Source organism: Sylvia atricapilla, chromosome 7 (assembly GCF_009819655.1).
Source record: "Sylvia atricapilla isolate bSylAtr1 chromosome 7, bSylAtr1.pri, whole genome shotgun sequence".
Classification (NCBI taxonomy): Eukaryota; Metazoa; Chordata; class Aves; order Passeriformes; family Sylviidae; genus Sylvia; species Sylvia atricapilla.
The window spans coordinates 5,075,156-5,098,688 of NC_089146.1; the positions used below are offsets into that span (position 1 = coordinate 5,075,156).

General features: G+C 54.0%; 2 protein-coding genes and 1 long non-coding RNA gene across 4 annotated transcripts; all 3 read left to right on the top strand.

The window, feature by feature from the left end:
* Positions 1 to 2,670: 2,670 nt before the first annotated feature.
* LOC136363816 (uncharacterized) lies at positions 2,671 to 3,456 on the top strand. 2 transcript variants are annotated; one of them, XR_010744051.1, is made up of 2 exons: positions 2,671 to 3,043; positions 3,127 to 3,456. It is a non-coding gene; the product is annotated as an uncharacterized lncRNA (long non-coding RNA). The 2 variants fall into 2 exon arrangements; XR_010744052.1 differs by having other exon boundaries at positions 3,135 to 3,456.
* A 3,974-nt stretch (positions 3,457 to 7,430) lies between these two features.
* On the top strand, positions 7,431 to 13,860 carry LOC136363799 (maestro heat-like repeat family member 5). The gene is made up of 15 exons (XM_066323280.1): positions 7,431 to 7,435; positions 8,515 to 8,594; positions 8,944 to 9,008; positions 9,113 to 9,445; positions 9,608 to 9,756; positions 10,011 to 10,158; positions 10,361 to 10,779; positions 11,076 to 11,190; positions 11,347 to 11,484; positions 11,706 to 11,882; positions 12,006 to 12,161; positions 12,319 to 12,420; positions 12,825 to 12,985; positions 13,066 to 13,160; positions 13,447 to 13,860. The coding sequence occupies exons 1-15, from the start codon at positions 7,431 to 7,433 to the stop codon at positions 13,638 to 13,640; spliced, it is 2,337 nt and encodes a 778-aa protein (XP_066179377.1). The 3' UTR covers positions 13,641 to 13,860.
* Positions 13,861 to 16,221: 2,361 nt separating this feature from the next.
* On the top strand, positions 16,222 to 20,752 carry LOC136363800 (maestro heat-like repeat-containing protein family member 6). The gene is made up of 11 exons (XM_066323281.1): positions 16,222 to 16,333; positions 16,587 to 16,909; positions 17,094 to 17,242; positions 17,497 to 17,644; positions 17,838 to 18,244; positions 18,520 to 18,634; positions 18,813 to 18,950; positions 19,183 to 19,359; positions 19,493 to 19,648; positions 19,807 to 19,908; positions 20,312 to 20,752. The coding sequence occupies exons 1-11, from the start codon at positions 16,222 to 16,224 to the stop codon at positions 20,750 to 20,752; spliced, it is 2,268 nt and encodes a 755-aa protein (XP_066179378.1).
* Positions 20,753 to 23,533: the final 2,781 nt, after the last annotated feature.

The following is a 23,533-nucleotide window of genomic DNA, read 5'->3' on the forward strand; positions in this document are numbered from 1 at the left end:
GAGTCCCCGCCCAAGCAGACCTGCCACCCCATGAGCTCGGGCAGCACTGGTGTCATCTGGTGCCCCAGAGACCTGTGCCCTGGGGGGCTTCTCTGCCACAGGGCAGCCTAAGCCAATGTGCATTGAGGGCAGTGCACCTTCCTACAGGGGATGTTGGCAGGAGCACCTGGAGCAACTGCTGGCAACCCTTGGTCTCTTGTTTTCTCATTGGAGTGATTTCCTGCAGCACAAGATTACCTTCGCAGCAAAGGCATAGAAAGATCTGGCATTTAAGAATCCTCATTTCAGGAAAGCTTTTCTTTCCGTTGCCAGACTCAAGTAGTCCCAAAAAGTTTCAGACTTCCTAAATTAATGGGAATGGCCTGAGAACCTGATAGATTTGGAAGTTTCCTTCCCATCTCAAAGCAGCAACGCATTTGCCTTAAGGTCATCCATTGAATGTCACTTCACAAAACATAGGACTACACAGAGGCAAAAGAAAGGCCTTGCTTTGGCTTCAATCTTTCTTCTGTGCAGAGATGATAAGAACCTAATTCTCTTGCGGAATAAAAGCTCTCAAGCAATGAAAGTCCACTCAATGTTACAAAAGTAGCCCAAACAAATGAGTCGATTGCAAAAGGGCTAATCCTCCCCCTGCTACAGATATCAAAGTGGCCAATAAAATACAGCTTTCTCATCTCCTTTGCTGCAGGAGAAGCAGGAACTCTAACAGAAAAGGCCCAACTATTCTTTCACCCGTAACCAAAGCTGTGCCTTCAAACTGGCTTAAATTCCAGCCTAGACCTCTCACCTTCCCGACAACTCCTTCCCCAACATACCCACCAACACCAACCCCAGCTCAACACCCCGCCAGGACCCCCAGCTGTCCCCATCCCTCCGCAGGGCTTTCCCACCCTCCAGCAGACCCCCTGGTTCCCTGCACATGCCGTGGGATGGCACTCAGGAGGATGTGCTCCAAGGCCTTCCCTGGTAGCAAGCTCAGGCTGCCGGGCCTACGGTTCCTGGATCATCCTTCCCACCGACCCTTCCTGCTCATGGCAGTTCCATTTGCACATCTGTGCTCAGCTTGGACTTGTCCACTTAACCAGGACTGCTGGTAAAGGACGGACAGCAGCCCGGCTGGCTTGTTCTCCAGCTCCCTCTTTACTCTTGACGGAGGTGGAAGATTCCAAAGGAAAGGAAGTGCTGTCACAAGGAATGGGCAGTATCAGGCACCTTTGGTGAGCTACTGAAAGCATGAGGGACTGTCAAATTACACACACTAAGGACAGCTCTCTTTTTTTTTTTTTTTTGGTAACTAGCTGTGCAGCTTATATCTTGATTTTTGAGGCTTTTTTTTGGGCCACCTTTATTTTAAGGGAGTCTTATTTTAATGTTAGCTGCTTTAGTAATGAATTTATGGTGCAAATACCCTGTAATGTCAGAAGGTTAAAGCAGTAACATCAACAGGCCATCTCCTTAATTCTTAGCAGCAAAACTTAATCTTTACTAAATTTAAAACTTCATTTTTAAGACAATATCCAGGGGCTGTGTGGGGCAGAGCTGGGGAGAGAAAAATGGGGTCAGAAAATCTGTGGGGCAGATAAATCTCTAGGTCAATAAGGTGTGGGGCAGAGACCTATGTGGTCAAGATGTGGGGCAGGAAGAGGGGGCTGAGGATGTGGGACACAGTTTGTGATCTGTGGAGCAGGTAATGTGTGGGAATGATGTTCCGTGACCCACAGATTTCTCAGACCCCATTTTTCTCCCCACAGATCTCTGCCCCACATTTTCTCCTGCCCCAGATATATCCTGACCCTGTATTTCTTAGTTTATAGATTGTTGGTTCATTTTAATTTTTCGTGTCTTCTTTGTTCCTTTTTTCCCCTAAATTCTTTCTTTCCCAAGGACGTGAAAGTTTGACTTTTGGCAAGTAAGAAGTGGAAAAATGACCTCCACCTCCACTGGACACCTTGACAGAATTGAGATTATTTAAAAATATGTCAAATTACAATAGATGTCAATTATTTAAAATGTATGTCAATATTATTTAAATTAAAATAACAGCTTGACCCCTTAGAAACCCAAGCTCATTTAATTCTAATTAAATATTTTAAACACTGATTTAAAAAATAAGTAAAAAGATAGAAAAACATAACTAACAAAAACAAAGAAGAAATAAAAAATACAAAATTATATTAATAATATGAGCAAATATAATACATATTGCATTATAATACACTTCATATGTATGATAATACACATAGATAGAAATACAAAAGACACAGGGTCATGATAAAATAGGAAAATGATAAATGAAAAATATTGAAATATAGCCTAAACTACAGGTTTCTTTGGTTGATGGCCAGGTTTTGCGGTTGCGGGGGTGGGGCTTTTGGGCCATTTATTCGAGAGTATGTTGGAAGGGAATTTTGGGACCGGCGCTTTTTTGCCTCGTGCCGCTGCAAGGGCTGAGCGGCCGTGCTGCCACCGTGTGGGCACAGTGCGGTACTGCAGCCCTGCCACCGTGTAGGCAGAGAGCGGTACTACAGCTCTAGCCCCTGGCGCTGCGTTTATTTTCTCAGGGAAAAGGGCCACCGTTCGTATCCAACACCCTGTGTGGAAACAAACCTTCCGCCGGCTAGAATTCAAGACGGATAAGGATTTCTCCCAGACCCAAGGTACCACAAATTGGAATCCTGGCTGGCCTGAGAGTGCCAAATGTCTTCTGCAAAATGACACCAGGAATCTGGGGGTCCAGTTCGGTTTCCCAGGGAAAAGGGCCACCGTTCCTACCCAAGACGCTGTGCCCGGGATCAGCCTTCCGCCGCCTAGATTTCGAGACGGATCAGGATTTCTCCCAGAGCTCCAAGGTACCACAAATTGGAATCCTGGCTGGCCTGAGAGTTCCAATTGTATCTTGCAAATTGATAACAGGAACCTGTGGGTGTCAGTTCAGTTTCCCAGGGAAAAGGGCCACCTTTCGTATCCAGGAGCACGTGCCCGGGACCAGCCTCCCGCCGCCTAGATTTCGAGACGGATCAGAATTTCTCCAAGCCCCAATGTACCACAAATTGGAATCCTGGCTGGCCTGAGAATTCAAAATGTATCTTGCAAAATATCAGGAACCTGAGGGGGTGAGTTCAGTTTCCCAGGGAAAAGGGCCACCGTTCCTATCCAGGACCACGTGCCCGAGACCGGCCTTCTGCGGCTTAGATTTCGAGACGGATCAGGATTTCTCCCAGGCCCAATGTACCACCCATGGGAATCCTGGCTGACCTGGGAGGGCCAAATGTCTCCTGCAAAATGACATCAGGAACCAGGAGGGGGGAGTTCAGTTCCCCAGGGAAAAGGGCCACCATTCGTATCCATGACCCCGTGCCCGGGACCGGCCTTCCGCCGCCTAGATTTCGAGACGGATCAGGATTTCTCCAAGCCCCAAGGTAGCACAAACTGGAATCCTGGCTAGCCGGAGAGTTCCAATTGTATCTTGCAAAATGATATCGGGAACCTGAGGGGGTGAGTTCAGTTTCCCAGGGAAAAGGGCCACCGTTCGTATCCAAGATGCTGTGCCCGGGACTGGCCTCCCGCCGCCTAGATTTCGAGACGGATCAGGATTTCTCCCAGACCCAAGGTACTATAAATGGGAATCCTGGCTGGCCTTTTTAGTATAGGGTTAATAATTTCTGTTCCCACAGAAGCTGGGAATAGAGTCTCAGCTTCACGCAACCAAGTGTTGCTTCCATTGTTCCAACCAAATCATGTATAAGTCTGCCTGGGTAATCGGGATGGAAGGAGAAGGAGAAGATTGGGACTGCTTGTACTTGGAAATGAAGTAGGTCGGGTGAAACCGTACCTAATCATCATAAGATAGATGATTGCATTGTAATGATTGTTGGTAGCTGGACATGATTATTATTTCAAACTAGAATCGTAAAGGAAGATATTTACAAAAATTCGTGCTTGGATGTATACAATAGAAAAATGTAGGTTTAAAGGTTTAATGATTAACATAGAGTTATGTGATGGAGGGGTATAATATTGGGGCCTTCTTGGACCCTCGTCGGAGTTGGATTTGGGTTTGTACCCCAGCTCCCAGAACTCTCATTAATAAAGCACCCACGTAATCATTTCTCCCTGATTATGTGTCTTCCTCGCTAACATTTTGGCGACCCAGGTGGGACCCTGTGAGAGCTGCTGAGGACCTCCCGTCCCGATCACGCTCCAGCCAGCACCGAGGGATTCTCGGACCCCCTGCCGCTCACGTCCCCTGGAGAAGAGGTAAGGTGCTTTATTCTGGTCTGGTCTGGTGCCTGCCTGTCAGACGTGGTGAAAGCTGTGCATGGTTGGGCTAAGGAATTCCTGGTAATGCCTAGGCGCCGTCCGTTAGACAGGGCAAAAGCCCTGCAGGTTCGGCATCAGTGGTCCTATGTACTGTAACATATGGAGAAGCTGAAAGGGTTAAAAGTGGGGGTTATGGGTGGCAATGCCTCCATACCCACTTCTCCTTTGGGGTGCTTGGCAGCACACTGGAAAGATGAAAATTTCGGTCAGGAATTACGGAAGGATAAATTGATTGGTTATTGCAATACATGGTGGCCTGGTTATGTTTTGCCTGATGATCAGAGGTAGCTGGAGAATGGATCTTTGGAACTGAATCTGATATCACAACTGATGGAGTATTGCAAACAAGGGGGAGATTGGATGAAGTTATGTATGGTGATTTGTTTTATTTACAGGAAAAGCCAGAGTGGCTGGCTGAGTGTGGGTTAAAAACAATGATCTCTGAAAACAATCAGTGCCTGGCTTGTGTCCAAGATAAGCACTGTGTGGAACACTTGGTTTTGAGTGCCAGTTTGGGAAAGGGGGGGATAAAATTATTTAGAAGCTTTGTTAGTGGGACCCACGGTTCCCACCAGTGCCCCCCCCTCCCCCCCGGCATTGAGTTCCACTTAGCTTGGTCTCGCCCCACCTAATTCTCTTACCTCTCCCCCGCTTACACCTACCCAATATACTTCTCCTCAGAGCTATCCCCTTCCCCTGCCGACGCCTGCTCCTGTCCCCCTGAACCCTCCTCTGTCGTTTTCACCTGCTCCTTCCTTCCCCGGGAAATATCCAAGATGTAGCTGTGATAAAGAGACATGGGGAGGGTGCAGAAGGAGCAGACAGTAGTGGGAGAGATGAAGATAAACCAGTAACCCCGGTATCCCATTGGACCCGGTCAAAATTGGCCCCTGCCTGGCCTAAGGCAGGAGGGGCAAGAGTTAAGAAATTTGGACAAACTACTTGAGGTGGCTTAAAGTTAATAACAATAGAGAAAAAAGTGACTGCTAAGAAACAGGGACAGAGTCTTCTGGCAGTTTTACAAGGACAAGGGCGAGGACGTAGTAGAACGGTAATAGAAGTAGTTTTGGCAGAAGCCATGAAAAACTAATAATAAATCAATGCACTTATTAGAAAGTCATTAGAAAAAGAGTGCCCAAACCGGTTTACCCAGAATGGTCAGCCCCAAGTGGACAGCGTAGCCGGAGTCATGGTCTTATGTGAAGGAAAGCCAGGATTAAAGGAGCCCATGGTGACTTCATGTTTAGAAGGAAAGAAGGTTACCCTTCTTACTTACACATTCTGTATTGAACTGTATGGAAGGGCAAATTGAGAATAAGTTGACTGTAATCATTGGAGCCACAGGAAGGGAAGAAACATGTCCATTCCCGCAACCCCTAGATTTGAGCTTTGGGAATAATGTTTTAACACATGAATTCTTGTATTTGCCCTTGAGGGGCAGGGAGAGAGCATGGCAGCAGGCTCGGGGCCTGACATGCCAGTGCTGGGAAAGGGAGTAGCCAGAGGGCCATGGTGTTCTCCTTTGGTCAGACACCTGGGACAGGCTGTACAGGGTTGATGGGCTGGGGAGCCCTGAGCCCTCTGGGCAGATGAGCCCCATACCTGGTTAAACAATGGGGCCACACCCAGGAGAGTAATGAACACATCCACAGGCTCTGCCTCGGTGAGATCCAGCAGGGTCTTGTCCAACCTTTGCTCATCAGACTTACTGGCCAAGAGCCACTGGCGGATGTACCTCACTGCAGCGGTGTCTGTATTCCCAACCTCGGCCAGCCCTGGCACCACGGCAATACAGTGGGTCTTGGCTTGTCAGGAGTGAAGCGTGATGATGGCAAGAGGAAGAATGGAGGGACTCTCGAGGGGTGAAACCACAGCAAGTTTATTTAATGTTCTCAGACAGTGTGTAATCTACTTTCTTCCATGCTTCCCTGGAATCTTCTGCACTGTCAGGCTTGCTTCTTTCTCACACTTGACCCATTTACCATTTGGTTTCCTTCTGCTATTTCCATTCCTGCTTCAAGAGTAGCAGCTCTATACCTTTACCTTTGCACATACTTCATGTGAGGCATCAGTGAATGAGACATCATGACATGTAGGAGCATTCCCCATGGTAGGGATTGTTTTTCTTAGTGTTTGCGGGCTGTGCAAAGTATCACTGCGTCCTACATCTCTCCTGACTTTGTGCCGTCTCCCCACTAAACTATCTCTAGTACAGCAGGGGTCCCTCTCAGAAAAGGTCTCAGTGCATTAACAATCATTTCTACAGAGGTTGGGATCTTTTCATCTGCACACCTGCGTTTTGTTGGTAAGCAGTCAGTTTTTGTAGCAGCAGCAGCAGAGATATCCTTAGCTGACAGTGTAGGGGTTGAGGTAGGTTCCCCTTTTTCTAGAATTTCTTCCTCCTGCCCAGTATGCAATTCTGCTGGATGTTGAATGGGTTTTGTCAGAAGGGTCTAGCCTATGGTGCAAAAGGACACTCACAGCCCAGAATCCAAACCTTTCCATACCATCTGTACAGGTTCTGACCAAGGTAAAGTTCACAGCTCTTACAGTGCTGTGCTTTGCATTGGTAGCTGGACGGGAGTTGATACCAGAGCTGTGTTTTGGCTACTGCTGAGCAGCACTGTCCCTCTCACATGCTTTCCACCATCAAAGGGGATGGGAGTGGGCAAGGTCCTGGGAGGGGACACAACCAAGCCAACTGACCCAAATTAGACAAAGATATTCCATACCATGTGATGACAGCTCAGATATCTAAGCTAAGGGAGAGAGGAAGAAGTGGGGGCATTTGTGAATTTTCAGTGTTTGCCTTCTGGAGGAGCCACAACCTGTGCTGAAGCCCTTCTTTCCAGAAGATGTCCAAACATCATTGCTCATGGGAAGTATGGGAAGTACAGAACGACTTTTTTTCTCCTTAGCCCATGCACATGCAGATCTCTGCTTACTTCTTTCTTTTACTGTAATAAGACTGCTTTACCTCACCGTGCTGGTCATTCCCCATCCTATTCTCTCCCCTATCCCATTGGGAAAGAGAGTAGTAAAGTGATGGGGTGGGCAGTTGCCACCCAGCCAGGGTCAAGCCACTGCAGTCATTTTGGCACCCGAACATGGGGTGAGATAAAGGTAGCGAAATGGACTATAGCAGGAACCTCGGGGTGCCAGGACTGAACAGCAGAGGCACATTGAGTTGAGCAATGGGAAATAGAGCTTTCCTGAATTGCGGATTCTTAAATGCCACATTCTTCTGTGCTTCATGTTTTCATGCTGCGTGGAATGACTTCAATGAGAAAATAATTCCAGCATGGAGTAAGAACATTGGACAGAGACCAAGGGTTGCCAGCAGTTGCTCCAGGTGCTCCTGCCAACATCCCCTGTAGGAAGGTGCACTGCCCTCAATGCACATTGGCTTAGGCTGCCCTGTGCAGAGAAGCCCCCCAGGGCACAGGTCTCTGGGGCAGCAGATGACACCAGTGCTGCCTGAGCTCATGGGGTGGCAGGTCTGCTTGGGCGGGGACTCTGCCACACCTGCAGATTTCAGTGTTCCCCTGGCTCCAGGGGTCAGAGCAGCACTTGTGCCCTGGCCCACATGTTCCTTGTCTGTGTCACACCCGCAGGTTTAGGGTGGCCACCAGGTGGGACGTGGTCCAAGGAGGCCATGCCAGCTTCTGTGCAAGGCCCCGTGCCCTTCCTGCTGCAGCTGTGTTGGCAGCCCTGGGGGCTCCTTCTGCTGCCCTGAGCCCGCAGAGCAGGGCAGTGTTTGCCCATGGTTTGAGCCGTTCCAAAAGATCCTGTCCCAGGGCTGTCTTAGACACTTGGGGCGAGGGATTCCTTCCAACCTGGGCCACTTTGGCTGGGCTGGGAGCGGCCCCAGGGCAGGTGGCAGTGTGTGTAAGGGCCCTTTGTGACATAGTGCAGCAGCATGGTCACCATGGGATGGAATGGGACGGGGTGTCAAAGAGCCCTTTGTGACATGTGGTGACATAGGTGGTGGCGATGACACAGCCACTCTACAGTGCTCGGAGCATGTGACGGGACAGGACAGGATAGAGCGGTGTCATGAGGAGCCACCCCACAGCACACTCGTTCCTGTCTGATCCGGAGCTTTTCCGAGGCATTATTCCTACAGGTGACATCGAGGGCAGACCACAGGACTTAGTGACCTGTGGCCTACCCAAGGGTTCTCTTCTGCAGGTGCCTTCGAGAACTTGTTGACTCGGAGCTCTTCTGGGCCATCTCTCTAGAAGGCACCCTCAACACCACACTGTGGCATGGCAGGCAGATTCCTTGGCCTCTTCAAAGTCTTCAGGGGAAAAAAAAAGAAAGACTCTGGAGCACAACAGCCTGAAGAGCTGGAGCAGTTCCAGCCACCAGAGGACAGTGAGTGGCAGAACTGGGTCACAAGGCTGCTGGCTGTAGCCGGCTTGGCCCCATCCTTTCCCACCTGCTGTGGACATGCCCGGGGACAGGATGGAAGAGGGGCTGGGCCTGAACCTCGCAGCGCCCTTGCTGCATCCCCTGCGGCATCCTGGGGCTGTCCCAGCCTGGGGAGGACAGGGCTGGGCCATGTTCTCCGGCCTCTCCCGCAGCCCCTCAGCTCTGGCTGCTCTCGCTCTTTACCAGATGCAGCCACAGACCGCACACAAGAGCAGAAGCCTGCCCGTGGCCGCTTCCGCAGGACGCTGAAGGTACCTGCAGCCATCCCCGCCTGGGCTGGGCCTGCTGTCACTGCTCAGCCGAGCACCACGCTTGGAGGACTCCATGGAACATCCCTGACTTTGTTCTCCTGCAGATGTTCACAAAATTCATCCGCAATCGACGTAGAAATATCATCACCACTGCTCCTGAGGGCACAGCCAAGCTTAACTCCAGGCAGACCAAGTTCCCAGCAGAGCCTGATGTCCACACAAATTTGACTGCGCCCTCAGAAAATTTTGACACTGCACTGAATGATCTCCAGGAGAAGGCTGTTGTCATGGAAATGACTGAGGGCATTTCCATCACAAACAGTGACAGCAGAATGACTCAAGGCCTTGAAAATACTGACACCATGCCCACTCCGACCATGATTCATGCTCCCAGTATGGATTTTTTCAAGGAGAGTGCTGTTTCTCCTCAGCAGCAGGTAAGCAGCCTTGGGCAAGGGCTGGAGGACTTCCAGGACTGTGTGTCCCCTCAAGGCACTGGGCCCTCTCAGCCTTTGAATCCATTACAGTATTGTGGGAAGGTAAGCTAAGGATTTTGCTCCCTTGGACGGCACTCCAAGTCTTCCTCATGCCTCCTACAGGTGCCAGCCATTGTAAAGAATATTCACCAGAGACTAGCATCCCACATCACTATGGATGCCAGGATGCAAATTGACATTGTGAGGCTGGCTGAAGAGCACCCAGCTGACGTGGTGCTGACCCTCCTGCGCTGTGCCCCAACGTGTGACAGGTACGGGTCCTGCCTGCCTTGAGAGCTCAGGGCTCACCAGCCATTAGGGCCATCGCCCTGCACGGCGTGTGCAATGGGCTCTGCCAGACAGGCAGAGAGGTCCAGGACCCTCGGGCCCCTCTGTTTCCCGAGCCTGCTGCCATTTTCCCTCCCTGCCCTTTATGGCACTGGGGCTCTGTCACCTGGCCTCCAGAGCTGCACAGGGCATGGTAGTGTGATTGAGATGCCTCTGACACAGAGCTCTGATCGCACAGAGCTGCTGCAATGATGTGGAGAGCCATAGGCTCGTCTGTTCCCACACTGGAGAAGGTGCTGCCAACACTGCTCTGCGTGATGGAGGATTGGCCTCTGTATTGCATGTTCACCTCTGATGGCGACGACAAACATGTTTTTGCCCTGGCTGTGAGTGTCAGAAACAGGCCTTTGCTCACCCTCAGGTGTCCTTTCCAGCAGCTCTCCATCCTCCCCCTGCCTCAGGCACTGGGCTGAAACCTGGGCTAAGGCAAGGCTCCGGAGGCACCAGGCCCGCTGCTCCCCCTGCGTCTCTCCCCTGGGGCCCTGCCACCTCAGCACTGAGTGCTCTCTTGGGCTGCTTCTTTTGCAGGCTACTCTGGTGGTGTGGGTGATTGTCCAGGTGCCTGAGTGCCACGAGGCAATAATCCTTTATTCCTCCCGCCTGTTTGTGGCTCTGCTCTTCCATGTTGTCATCACCACCCAGCAGATGCCACAGGAAGTTCATCACTTCTGGAGAGCATGTCAGCAGGAACACCATCTTCCCAGAAACCCCAAAAGGTCTCCGTCCTTGTGTCCTTCCCATGTCCTTGTGGCCAGTGCCAGTGCCAGTGCCAGTGCTCCCAGTGTGACCTGGCTTTGCTCTGCACACAGGTTTGCAGTGCAAGCCATTAAATCCCTGCTCTGCCGGCTGCAGTGTGACAATGAGGTGATTGCTATGGAGTGCAAGCGTGGATGGGACATGATGCTCTGTGCTCATACCCAGCACTATGCCATGGGTCTACTGGCCAGGTGAGACCCCCTTCTCCCCGCTGTCCCCAGCATTTCTGCCCTGTGCTCAGGGTGCCCCTCACGGTCCCTGTGCTCAGGGTGCCCCTGACATTCCCTGTGCTCATGGGCCAGAGGGCCTCACCACTGAGGGACAGCTGAGGAGATTGGAAAAACTTGGAGAGGAGGGTGCCCAGAAGAGGCCGCCTCTCAAAGCGCCCACATCCCCTCTAGGGATGCTGTGGAAAGACCAGACATCTGTGAGTCAGTCCTGGGAGAGGTTTCCTCCCTCGACCTCAGGATCTTTTTCCCCCTGACAGGGAGATGCGCCGTGTCTTGATCCCTTTGTGTTCACGCGTTGCGATCCACCTGATCCGCATGCTCAGCATAGAGAAGCCAGGTTGGGATCTGCCTTTCCTGGCATTCCTTGTTGAGGTGAGCCTGAAGGCCTCCCAGCTCTCTGCCCTCTCGTAGCCACATCCCATGCCTGGGACGGCGCCCGTGCCCTGTGCTGCTGCTGCCTGGGGCCGGCCCTGTGCGGTTCTGGGCTCCTGCCGGCCGGGCCCTGTGTCACTGCCCTGTGCCTTTCAGGTCCTCGAATGCCTGGACTTGATTAAATGTGGTGGCAGCGTCCTGAGGGTCATGTCAAAGTACCTTCACAGCAAGTGCAGGCAGAGGCGTCGCATGGCACTCAGAGGCCTCATGGTGCTCAGCCAGGATCCTTTGATGGTGAGCAAGGGTCAGCAGCTGAAGCTGCACTGGGGAGAGCAGTCCCACTGGGCTTCAAGAGTGGTGGCAGCTGCTCCAAGCTCTGCTGCCTCAGCTGCCTGAGTGCTTTGGAACAGGCCTTTGGACTCTGGGCCCTGCGGTAGCAGGCTGCGCTTGCAGTGCCCACTCATTAGTGGTGCAGCTGTTCATGGCTTCACAGCACAGCCATTTGTTTCACACAGGCAAGAAGAATGTGTAGTCTGTCTCAAAGCTTTGTGGAACTGCTGGATGATGCAGATGGAGAGATGGTTGCCATAACCCTTGGTGTGTTCACTAATATGTTCAAGAACAAAGACATCGTGGTATCGAGCATCACTGCCCCAAAGCTGGCTGAGGCACTCCTGGAGCTCTTTGACAATGTAAGGTTCTGTGACCCGAGTGACAGACACAGGGTTCTTCCCAGAAACTTTGTGCTGTGTTTTCAGGCCTTTGCCTTGGTGGGCCAAGAGTAATTGGTGCTTAGGTTTTTTCTTTTCCTCTAGGACAATAGCTATGTGCAACTGCTCTCCATTGACCTCTTCTGTAAAGTGATTGAGTTAGTAGTGGATGAGGGAAAAAAGCACCTGAAAATAATTGTGAACGAGAGTCTGTACCCACTTTTAATCTACTGCCATGATGTGAACCAGCTCGTGGCAAATGTGAGTTTTGTGTGACGCTGGTGCATCCCTGGAGGGGGCTCAGCTGCCTCCTGCCCTGATGCTTCCCAGGCCACAGCCTCCTCCTGGCCTCAGCACAGGGATGCAGGTCCTGTGCCTTTGGCTGTGGTGCCATCTCTGCAACACTGCTTCTCTCCAGGCCTCTCGGGAAACGCTGCATTGTTTGGCCAAGTTCCTCAAGAGGAAGGATCTCGAGCAGCTACTGAAGAAGGAACATCCATTGAATATGGACGAGTGTAAGGTAAGGGCGACCTTGAGAAGCCGGAGTCTCAGCCTGGAGAATATCCCTGCTCCTGGTGCTCAGTGTGTGTGGCTGGCAGCTGTGGCCCTTTGCCCAGTACTGCAGCCAGGGGCTCCAGCCTGCACCCCACACGCCGCTCCCTTCCCCGGGCCGCGCGGGCTCTTCTCCAGGCTCCGGTGGCCCCGAGCCGGGTGCCCGTGGAGCCCCGGCCCAGCGGGGCTGCGGGGCGGCCCCGCGGCTCCCCGGGCAGCACCCGGCCCTGTGCCCGCTGCAGAGCCCGGCGCCGGCGGCTGCTGCCCGGGCCTCGGGGCTGTGCGGGCAGGGGAGGCCGGGGCCGGGCGCGGCGAGAGCCCGGCCGAGGGGCCGAGCCCGCGCCGACCCTTCCCTGCCGCCGCTCTCTGCAGCTGGCAGACGACAGGAGCCGAGCGGCCGAGCACCTGCGCCGGGCCCTGCCGTACCTGGAGAGCCCACAGGAGTCCCTGCGAGAGGCGGCCCTCAGGTTCATCGGTGAGCCACGAGCCGGGGCCGCCGCCGCCCTCTGGCAGCCGTGCCCTGGGGCGGCAGCGTGCGGCAAGGGCCCGGGCTGAGCCCTGCCGGGGCAGGAGGCCGTGTGGCCACAGGGCCGGCAGCGCCGCCGGCAGGGAGCCGTGCCGCTGGGGCCCTGACAGGATCTGTGTTCTCAGAGGTGGCCGGAGTGCCCATGATGGGGCAGAAGGAAGAGCTCCAGCTCATCTCCATGGGTGAGTGAGGGCAGCGGGCTGTCAGCAGGGACTGGCGGGGGAAGCTGCACTGCCTGGACAGGGAGCTGTGTGCCCTGGCCCGGCTGTGGAGGGCTTTGCTCCCTGTGTGACGAGGGCTGGAGAGGACGCAACACAGACAAATTTCAAGGGCACATGGGGGATTCAGAAGGCAAGCACCTTCTGGCTGATCCCAGTGTCTCCTCTTTCCTTCTGGGTGGGATGGCCCTGGCAGGAAGATCTCCTAGGATTCCCACTCTGACCATGGCTCTGTTCCTCTCTCTTCCAGCCCTTCAAGCCCAGAGGCAAGACAGCAGCCCATCATGCTCTAACCTGCAAAATCAAGCCCCGTTTCCCCAGAAAGCTGAAGAATTGGGGACATCTTCTGAATCCAGTGAACCGGTGTCCCAAGAACACACCAGAGACACTGAAGAGGACGCGACCTCTCAGTGCCGCTGGAGCTCTGTCATAGCTGAGGCTTAGCACAGTTCTCATGGCTTCAGACCCCTGCCTGTTTGTAGTTAGCTCCTTCCCTCTAGACCTCAGATCCTGCCCATCCCCTGTTTTTCCTTCCACTCTCCACCTCTTTTGACAGCTCCTTCCCTCCCAGCCCTCAGACCCTGCTCATCCCCCCCCTTATTCCCTCCTAGCTCATCCCTTTGTTTCGCCTTTTATCAATAAACAGTTTGGCTTCTTCACTTTACCTGCATTTCTGTGGAGTTGAAGCAGCACAAATCCAGAGTGCAGAGACACAAAGGACTCTGCTGCTGTTCTCTTCTGCACTGTGTTTTGTGCAGAGACACAGATGGCTGAGGCCACATCAGGTTGGAAAGGTGCCTGTGCTGAAGGTCCCATCCTACAACACTGGGGAGTTGAAGGTCTTACTGAGCACCCTGAAGCCTCTGGATTTTCAAAGAACCAAACCCGAGTATCCTCTGAACCCAGCTGTGAAGGATTCCATGGAAAGCATCCACAGAAGGCAAAGGAGCTTGGAATGCTGGAAGCTTGCAAGAACAGCTTCCTGAAAGGCACAGCAATGCTCCATCCCTGCACAGGGTCAGGAAGAGGGCAGAACCAGAGACCATCAGGGCTTAACAGGGAGCTTTGGGTGTGCCTAAGGGCAAGCGCAGCAGCAGCACGGTGGCCGAGACTCGGACGCGCCACCGTGCCGACTGCCCCGAGCGCTGTCAGGGAGCGCCGGGATCCCGGCTGCGGTTCTCTGTCCCCACAACTGAGGAATCGCAGCCCCTGCCTCAGAGCCAGTCAGAAAGCCACCCAAGTGAGACCAGAGGGAGGGCACCCTTCCAGTCTCTCTTGGGCATGGCCACAAAACAGCCCCTGCTTCTCCTTCCCCTGCCTGTGTTTGGGCTGCGCTGATGGCAGCGCCAGCCAGGTTGTGCTCTGTCTTCCAAAGGCTGTGGAGAGCGGGTGTGAAAAGTGCTGTGTGCACAGCGGAGAGTCCTGGAATGTGCTGGCAAGAGTGTCCTGTGGGAACAGGGCTCTGGTCTCTGGCTGGGAATGATAGCGCAGGAAACACATAATCACAGAATGATTATATGCGGTGCTTTATTGAGAGCTCTGGGAGTTGGGGTACGGACCCAAATCCAACACCAGAAGGACTCGAAAAGGATACACTTTTACCCCACTTTATTTTACAACTCTGTGTTAATTATTAAACCCCCGCATTGTTCTATTGTATACAACCAGCATGAATTTTTGGTAAATATTTTTCCTTGCTTAAGATAATAATCATATTGAATTGCCAAATAACTGTGACAATGAACAATCATATTGTTTATCATATAATAATCATGTAGTTGCAGATTCACCTGATTTGGTGAAAGCACAACCTAACCTTTATTTTTGTAGCTTAGGTGTTAACTACCAACCATAAGATCCCACTCCACCCCCCTTTTCCCTTGATTTACTACCCAGGCAACGTCATACTTGATTTGGTGAGGACAACAGCATGAAAATATAATTTGGTTACAGTAAGCTAACATTCTGTTCTCAAGCAGGTGCTGTCCCAAAATCATTTTAACCCTATACTATCAGGAACAGCCTGGTTTTGCTGCTGTGACGGCAGGAAGGAGTTGGGGCAGGGGAAGAGGCAGCAGGCAGTTTGTGTTTGTAGAGGGCCTGGGGCTGCACGTCCAAACCTCCACCTGGAATCACACTGCGGGGAATCTGAGCTAGAGCTGGAGTGCCTTTCCAGAAAGGAACAGAAGGAATTCAGCCTTCCCAGGGTTTCTTACAGCTGTATTGGTGTTCCCCAGAAAAGCTCCCAATCTGGGGAAACACCTCTGGGGGAAAGAGGCTTGCTTCTTAAGAAAAATGCTTTCCAAGTTGGGTCAGCTGCAGCTGGTCTGAAGCTGCACAGATAAAATTGGCCATAACAGACCCAAAAACTTGACCAGCCTAGAAGTAATCAAATCCCCAGATAAAAGAATGATAGGTCAGATTCAAGCTCAAACAGGGAACCCCAGTCAGTCCCATTCAATCATGAATGCAGATATACCATCGGCCAGTGTGCTGGGCACTGTAGCATGGAGCGGCACAGGATGTCAAAAAGGGCCCTTTGTGACATGTGGTGACATAGGTGCTGGCAGTGACATGGCCACAGTGCTTGGAGCAGGCAACAGGACAGACTGGTGCTGAGAGAAGGCATTACACAGCGCACTCGTTTGTGTCTGACCTGGAGCTTTTTCCAAGTCTTTACTCCTACAGGTGACCTCAAGGCCAGACCGTGGCCTTCCCAAGGCTTTTCTTTTGCAGGTGCCTGTGAGGCCAGACTGCGGAATTTGTTGACTCATAGCTTTTTCAAGGCATCCCCATCCCCCCCGGCCTGTGTTCTTCAGGCAAGACACTAGGACATGGTGACCTGAATCCTTGACGAGGAGTCTCCTGTCATTGTGGAGGAGCACTCAAGACCCGGGTGCAGGACTTGCTGTCCTGCAGCCTTCCTGGGGCTTCTCTGTTGCAGGTGTCTTCAAGAAAAAACTGCCAGACTCAGAGCCTTCCTGAGGCATCTCTCTTGAAGGTACCCTTGAGGCCAGACTCCGGCATGGCGGGCAGATTTCTTGGCCTTTTCAAACTATTCAGGAGGAAAAGAAAGAAAGGCCCTGGAGCTGTCGGACCACTACAGCATGAAGAGCTGGAGCAGTTCCAGCAGGATGGTGAGCAGCAGAACTGGGAAACAGGGCTGATGGCTGCAGCCAGCTTGGCTCCATCCCATCCCATCCCATCCCACCTGCTGTGGACATGCCCGGCGACAGGATGGAAGAGGGGCTGGGGCTGAACCTCGCAGTGCCCTTGCTGCATCCCCTGGGGCATCCTGGGGCAGTCCCAGCCTGGGGAGGACAGGGTTGGGCTGTGTTCTCCGGCCTCTCCCACAGCCCCTCAGCTCTGGCTGCTCTCGCTCTTTGCCAGATGCAGCCATGGACTGGACACAAGACCACAAACCTGCCTGGAGCCACACTGAAGGCACAGCTGAGCCTGACTGCCGGCTGATTGAGCTCCAGGCAGAGCCTGATATCAGGACAGATTTGGATGAGGAATCAGAAGATTATGATGCTGAAGAGAATGACAAGGAGAACCATGACATGGCAGTGACTGAGGATGGGTTCATCACAAATACCGACATGGAAGAGACTCAGGGCACCACGAATACTGACACCACGCCAACTCCCACTCTGAGTCAGGAACTCATACTGGACTATTTCAAAGACCCTTGTGTTTCTTCTGAGCAGCAGGTAAACAGCCTGGGGCCAGGCCTGGAGGCCTTCCAAGATCGTGTGTCCCCTCAAGCCACAGCCACTGGGCCACCTCAGCCTTTGAGGCCAGCACAGTGTGGCAGGAAGGGAAGCACTTCTTGGTGGAAGCTGAGGAACTTGCTCCCTTGGACAGCGCTCCAAGTCTTCCCCATGCCTCTTCCAGGTGCCAGCCATGGTGAAGGACATTCACCAGAGTCTGGAATCCCACGTCACTGTGGATGCCAGGATGCAAATTGACATTGTGAGGCTGGCTGAAGAGCACCCAGCTGACGTGGTGCTGACCCTCCTGCGCTGTGCCCCAACATGTGACAGGTACGGGGCCCGCCTGCCTTGAGAGCTCAGGGCTCACCAGCCATTAGGGCCATCACCCTGCACGGCGTGTGCAATGGGTTCTGCCAGACAGGCAGAGAGGTCCAGGACCCTCGGGCCCCTCTGTTTCCCAAGCCTGCTGCCATTTTCCCTCCCTGCCCTTTATGGCACTGGGGCTCTGTCACCTGGCTTCCAGAGCTGCACAGGTCATGGTAGTGTGACTGAGATGCCCCTGACACAGAGCCCTGATTCCACAGAGCTGCTGCAATGATGTGGAGAACCATAGGATCATTGGGACCAGCAGTGGAGAAAGTCCTGCCAGCATTGATCTCTGTGATGCAGGACTGGCCTCTGCACAGCATGTGCACCTCTGATGGGGACAACAAAGACGTTTTTGCCCTGGCTGTGAGTGTCTGGAACAGGGCTTTGCTCGCCCCCAGGTTGCTTCTCCAGCAGCTCTCCATCTCCAGGCTGAAACCTGGGCTAAGGGCAGGCTCAGGGGGCACCAGGCCTGCTGCTCCCCCTGCGTCTCTCCCCTGGGGCCCTGCGACACAGACACTTCAGCACTGAGTGCTCTCTTGGGCTGCTTCTTTTGCAGGCTACTCTGGTGGTGTGGGTGATTGTCCAGGAGCCTGAGTGCCATGAGGCAATAATCCTTTATTCAGCTCAACTGTTTGTGTCTCTGCTCTTCCATATCGTCATCACAACAGAGCAGATGCCAGAGGAAGTTGATCACTTCTGGAGAGCATGTCGGGAAGAACACCGCCTTCCTTGCAACCCTAACAGGTCCCAGTCCTCCTGTCCTTCCCATATCCTTGGGGCCAGTGCCAGTGCTCCCATTGTGACCTGGCTTTGCTCTGCACACAGGTTTGCAGTGCAGACCCTGAAATCCCTGCTCTGCCGGCTGCGGTGTGACAATGAGGTGATTGCTATGGAGCGCAAGCGTGGATGGGACACGCTGCTCTGTGCTCACACCCAGCACTATGCCGTGGGTCTGCTGGCCAGGTGAGACCCCCTTCTCCCCGCTGTCCCCAGCATTTCTGCCCTGTGCTCAGGGTGGCCCCCCCAGTGCCTGTGCTCATGGGCCAGAGAGCCTCATCACTGAGGGACGGCGGAGGAGACTGCAAAAGGCTAGAGAAGTGGGTGTCCAGGGGGGTTGACCTCCCAAAGTGCCCACATTGCCTCCCGTGATGCTGGGGAAAGACTGGACATCTGTGAGTCAGTCCTGGGAGAGGTTTACCACCCCACCTCAGGATGTTTGTGCCTTTTCCCCCTGACAGAGAAATGCGCCATGTCTTGATCCCCTTCTGTTCCCGCATTGCATTCCACCTGCTCAAGCCACTCAGTAGGGAAGAGACAGGCTGGGATCTGCCCTTCCTGGCATTCCTTGTGGAGGTGAGCCTGAAGGCCAGCGCTGCCTGGCTGAGCTGCCTCCCAGCTCTCTGCCCTCTCGTAGCCACATCCCATGCCTGGGACGCCGCCCGTGCCCTGTGCTGCTGCTGCCTGGGGCCGGCCCTGTGCGGTTCTGGGCTCCTGCCAGCCGGGCCCTGTGTCACTGCCCTGTGCCTTTCAGGTCCTCCAATACTTGGATTTGACTAAATGCGGTGACAGTGTCCTTGAGATCATGTCCAGATACCTGGAGAACGAATGCAGAGAGAGGCAGCGCCTGGCACTCAGAGGCCTCTTGGTGCTCAGTGAGGATCCCTCAATGGTGAGCAAGGGGCAGCAGCTGAAGCTGCACTGGGGAGAGCAGCCCCATGGGCTGGCTGGCCTTCAGGAGCTGAGGCAGCTGCTCCAAGCTCTCCTGCCTCAGCTGCCTGAGTGCTTTGGAACCCACCTTTGGCCTCTGGGCCCCATGGCAGCAGGCTGGGCTTGCAGTGCCAGGGCAGTGTTGGCAGTGTACCCGTTCATGGCTTCACAGCACAGCCATTTGTTCCATGCAGGCTATAAGAATGTGCAGCCTGTCTCGATGCCTTGTGGATCTGCTAGGAGACGCAGATGGAGACGTGATTGGCATGGCCCTCTGTGTGTTCATTAATCTGCTGAAGAACAAAGACATCCTGATATCCAGCACCACTGCCCTGAAGCTGGCTGAGGCACTCCAGCTGCTCTTTGATCATGTAAGTCTCTGTACCTCCAGCCACGGGCACTGCCTGCGGCCCAGAAATGTTTTGCCTCATAGAGTTTTGGGCCCTTGTCCAGGTGAGCCTGGATTAATTCGTCCTAAGGTCTCATCTTCTTTCTTTCCTCCAGGACAACAGCCATGTTCAGGTGCTCTCCCTTGACCTCTTCTTCAAGTTGATGGACTTGGTAGTGGATGAGGGAAAAATGCCCCTGGAGAAGATTTTGAGCCAGAGCCTGCTCCCGCTTTACTTGCACTGCCATGATGAGAACCAGCACGTGGCAAATGTGAGGTTTTGTGCGATGCTGGTGCATCCCTGGTGGGGGTTCGGCTGCCTCCTGCCCTGGTGCCTCCCGGGCTGCAGCCTCCTCCTGGCCTCGGCACAGGGACGAAAGTCCCATGCCCTGGACAGTGGTGCCATCTCTGCATCTCTGCTGCTCTCCAGGCCGCTTGGGAAACGCTGCTTCGTGTGACTAAGTTCCTAAAGAGAAGGAAGCTCAAGCAGCTGGTGAGGAAGAAGCAATTGTTGAAGTTCTCCAAGTGCCTGGTAAGGATGGCCTGGAGAAGCCGGAGCCTCAGCCTGGAGACGCTCCTTGCCCTGGTGCTCAGTGTGTGTGGCTGGCAGCTGTGGCCCTTTGCCCAGTACTGCAGCCAGGGGCTCCGGTCCGCGCCCCACACGCCGCTCCCTTCCCCGGGCCGCGCGGGCTCTTCTCCAGGCTCCGGTGGCCCCGAGCCGGGTGCCCGTGGAGCCCCGGCCCAGCGGGGCTGCGGGGCGGCCCCGCGGCTCCCCGGGCAGCACCCGGCGCTGTGCCCGCTGCAGAGCCCGGCGCCGGCGGCTGCTGCCCGGGCCTCGGGGCTGTGCGGGCAGGGGAGGCCGGGGCCGGGCGCGGCGAGAGCCCGGCCGAGGGGCCGAGCCCGCGCCGACCCTTCCCTGCCGCCGCTCTCTGCAGCTGGCAGACGACAGGAGCCGAGCGGCCGAGCACCTGCGCCGGGCCCTGCCGTACCTGGAGAGCCCACAGGAGTCCCTGCGAGAGGCGGCCCTCAGGTTCATCGGTGAGCCACGGGCCCGGGCTCCCTCCCCGGCCCGCCGCAGCTCGGCCCCCGCCCCGACCCCGGCCGCTGCCCCGGCTGCGGCGGCGGCCGGGCCCGGCGCCGTGGAGCCCCGCCTGGCCTCGGGGCCGCCGCCGCCCTCTGGCAGCCGTGCCCTGGGGCGGCAGCGTGCGGCGAGGGCCCGGGCTGAGCCCTGCCGGGGCAGGAGGCCGTGTGGCCACAGGGCCGGCAGCGCCGCCGGCAGGGAGCCGTGCCGCTGCGGCCCTGACAGGTTCTTTGTTCTCAGAGGTGGCCGGAGTGCCCATGATGGGGCAGAAGGAAGAGCTCCAGCTCCTCAGTGAGGGTGAGTGAGGGCTGAGTGCTCAGTCAGTGGGGGCTGGCGGTGGCGGGCTGCGTCGCCTGGGCAGGGCGACGGCTTTTCTGCCTTTGTGGACCAAGGGGAGCATGGGCAGAGCACAGAGAGATTTCAGGCACACGGGTAAGATATCTGGCCAGCACATTCCAGTTGATCCTTTTGGCAACATATCTCTTCTGGCCATAGCCAGAGTTGGGTGGGGTTGCCCTAGCAGGACGGTCTCCTCAGGTCACCACAGATCCAGGCTCTGACCATGGCCCTCTTCCTCTCTGTTCCAGGCCTTGAATACCCAAGGAACACTCCCAGCCCATTCTGCTCTAGCACTGAAATTCAAGCCCAGTTAGCCCTAGGAGCTGAAGGACTAGGGTTATCTTCCAGGTCCAGTGAAGCAGTGTCTCAAGAACAACACCCAAATACACTGAAGAGGACATCACCTCCCAGTGCCACTGCAGCTCCAGGCACAGCTGATGATTGGCACAGCTGAGCCTGTGGGATGCTTCTGTGGCTTCAGCCCTCTCTGCCTCTAGATAGATCCTTCACTCTAGCCCTCAGACCCTGTCCATCCCCTTTTTTCCCCACCACTTACCCTCCATTTTGACAGCTCCTTAGCTCCAGCCCTCAGACTATGCCCATTGCCATTTTCCCTACCAGATCACCCCATTGCTTTGCCTTTAATTAATAAACATTCTGGCTTCTTCACTTTTTGGCATTTTCACTTCTTCACCTGCATCTCTGTGGAGCTGAAGCGGCGTCAAAACGACACACAGGCCCCTGCTGCCATCCTCTTCCACGCCATGTTTTGTGCAGACACATGGGGGAGCGAGGTCACATCAGGCTGGAAAGGTGCCTGTGCTGAAGGTCCAGTTCCACACATCACTGTGGAGCTGAGGGTCTTGCTGAACACCCTAAAGGCCCGCAGTGGGACAAGGAGCCTGTGTGTGAGTCATTCAGGAGCAAGGGGTGGAGCTTTCTGAGTTGCTGAGTGGCCGATTATAAGAGGTTTCTGTAGTGTGTGACTAACAGCAGCAAGCAAGCGGGCATGGCACGTCTCTGGGGAGTGACCACGGCAGTTTGCTGAACAGTTTGTGCAGCAGGGTTGCAAGTTCTCTTGCTAGTAAGGTGTGCTGTGTGTTGTTTGAGGTGTTTCTGCTGGCTGGTTGGTATTGGGGTTTCTGTTAATAATGGTTTCAACACGGTCAGAAACTCTAGTGTATGTGACCAAGTGGAGCCCTCCAAAAAGGATGCATCTGTACAGACCCATTCCTGCCTGAAGTGTTTGAACATATCGGTTGTTTCAGGGGGTGTTGTGAAGGAGCCATACCTGAGGTGTGAACAAGTGAACGACCTCCTTTCACTGGTGGCTAAACTTAGGGAGGAAGTTGAAAGATTAAGGAGTATCAGGGAAAGTGAAGGGGAAATAGACTGGTGGAGTTCAGCCCTTCCATCTTTAAGGGAGGCCCATCAAGATTCAGAGGACTCATATGCCTCCCTCTCCCAGGCAATAGAAGGACACCTGGTAGATGGAGGGGAGTGGAAATGGGTCCCTGCTCAGGGGGGTAATAATAAAAACTCCTCCTGACCACCACCCCCCCGCCAGGAGCCACTTCAGAATAGGTATGAGGCCTTGGATCTAGAGAGGCAGCCACATGATTCAGATGATTTAGAGGGAAATTACCTGCCCAGTGAGCATCCCAATTATGATTCATCTGTAAGATGTATCTCCATCTCTAACATCAAGAAGAAAAGAAGGGTAATCATAGTAGATGACACTCTTCTGAGGGGAACAGAAGGCCCCATATGTCACCCGGACCCATCCCACAGGGAAGTCTGCTGCCTGCCTAGGGCCTGGGTCTGAAATATCACTGAAAGGCTTCCTGGGCTGGTTCAGCCTTCTGGTTATTACCCACTGCTGATACTCCAGGCTGGCAGTGACGAGGTTGAAAAGAGGAGTGTCAAGGTGATTAAAAGGGACTTTAGAGCACTGGGTCAAGTGGTTGATAAGACAGGGGCCCAGGTAATGTTCTGCTCAGTCCCTTTGGGGGCAGAGAAAAATGATGAAAGAAATAGAACTTACATCATTAACAACTGGCTTAAGGGTTGCTGTCATCGACAAAATTTTGGATTCTTTGATCATGGAGCAACTTCTACGGCACCTGTTCTGTTGAAACCAGATGGGATACATCTCTTTGTTAAGGGCAGAAGATTCCCCCATTATCCAAGAAGAGGCAGTCAGAGAACTGCTGAGATGCTTGGATACTCATAAATCTATGGGCCCAGATGGGATCCATCTGAGGGTGATGAGGGAGCTGGCAGATGAGCTTGCAAAGCTGCTCTCCATCATTTGCAATCAGTCTTGGCTTACTGGTGAGGTTCCAGATGACTGGAAGATGGCCAGTGTGACACTCATTCACAAAAAGGGTGGGAGGGAGGATCCTAGTAATTGTAGACCAATCAGCCTGACCCCAGTACCTGGCAAGATAATGGAACAGTTTATACTGAGTGTCATCACGCAGCACCTACAGGATGGCCTGGGTCTCAGGCCCAGCCAGCATGGGTTTAGGAGAGGTGGGTCATGTTTGACCAACCTGATCTCCTTTTATGACTAGGTGACCCACCTGGTGGATGCAGGAGGGGCTGTGGATGTTGTGTATTTGGACTTCAACAAGGCTTTTGACACTGTCTCCCACAGCACACTCCTGGATAAGCTGGTAGCCCACGGCTTGCACAGGAGCACTCTTTGCTGGATTAGGAATTGGTTGGGCACAGA

Excerpts from the sequence above, each read along its gene's own strand:
- LOC136363800 (XM_066323281.1), top strand. The coding sequence starts at position 16,222 with ATGGCGGGCAGATTTCTTGGCCTTTTCAAACTATTCAGGAGGAAAAGA. Across the intron at positions 16,334-16,586 it reads GGAGCAGTTCCAGCAGGATG|ATGCAGCCATGGACTGGACA; the intron begins GTGAGCAGCAGA and ends GCTCTTTGCCAG. Across the intron at positions 17,243-17,496 it reads TGTGCCCCAACATGTGACAG|AGCTGCTGCAATGATGTGGA; the intron begins GTACGGGGCCCG and ends CTGATTCCACAG.
- LOC136363799 (XM_066323280.1), top strand. Across the intron at positions 12,162-12,318 it reads TGAACCAGCTCGTGGCAAAT|GCCTCTCGGGAAACGCTGCA; the intron begins GTGAGTTTTGTG and ends GCTTCTCTCCAG. Across the intron at positions 12,986-13,065 it reads CCGTGCCCTGGGGCGGCAGC|CCGTGCCGCTGGGGCCCTGA; the intron begins GTGCGGCAAGGG and ends GCCGGCAGGGAG.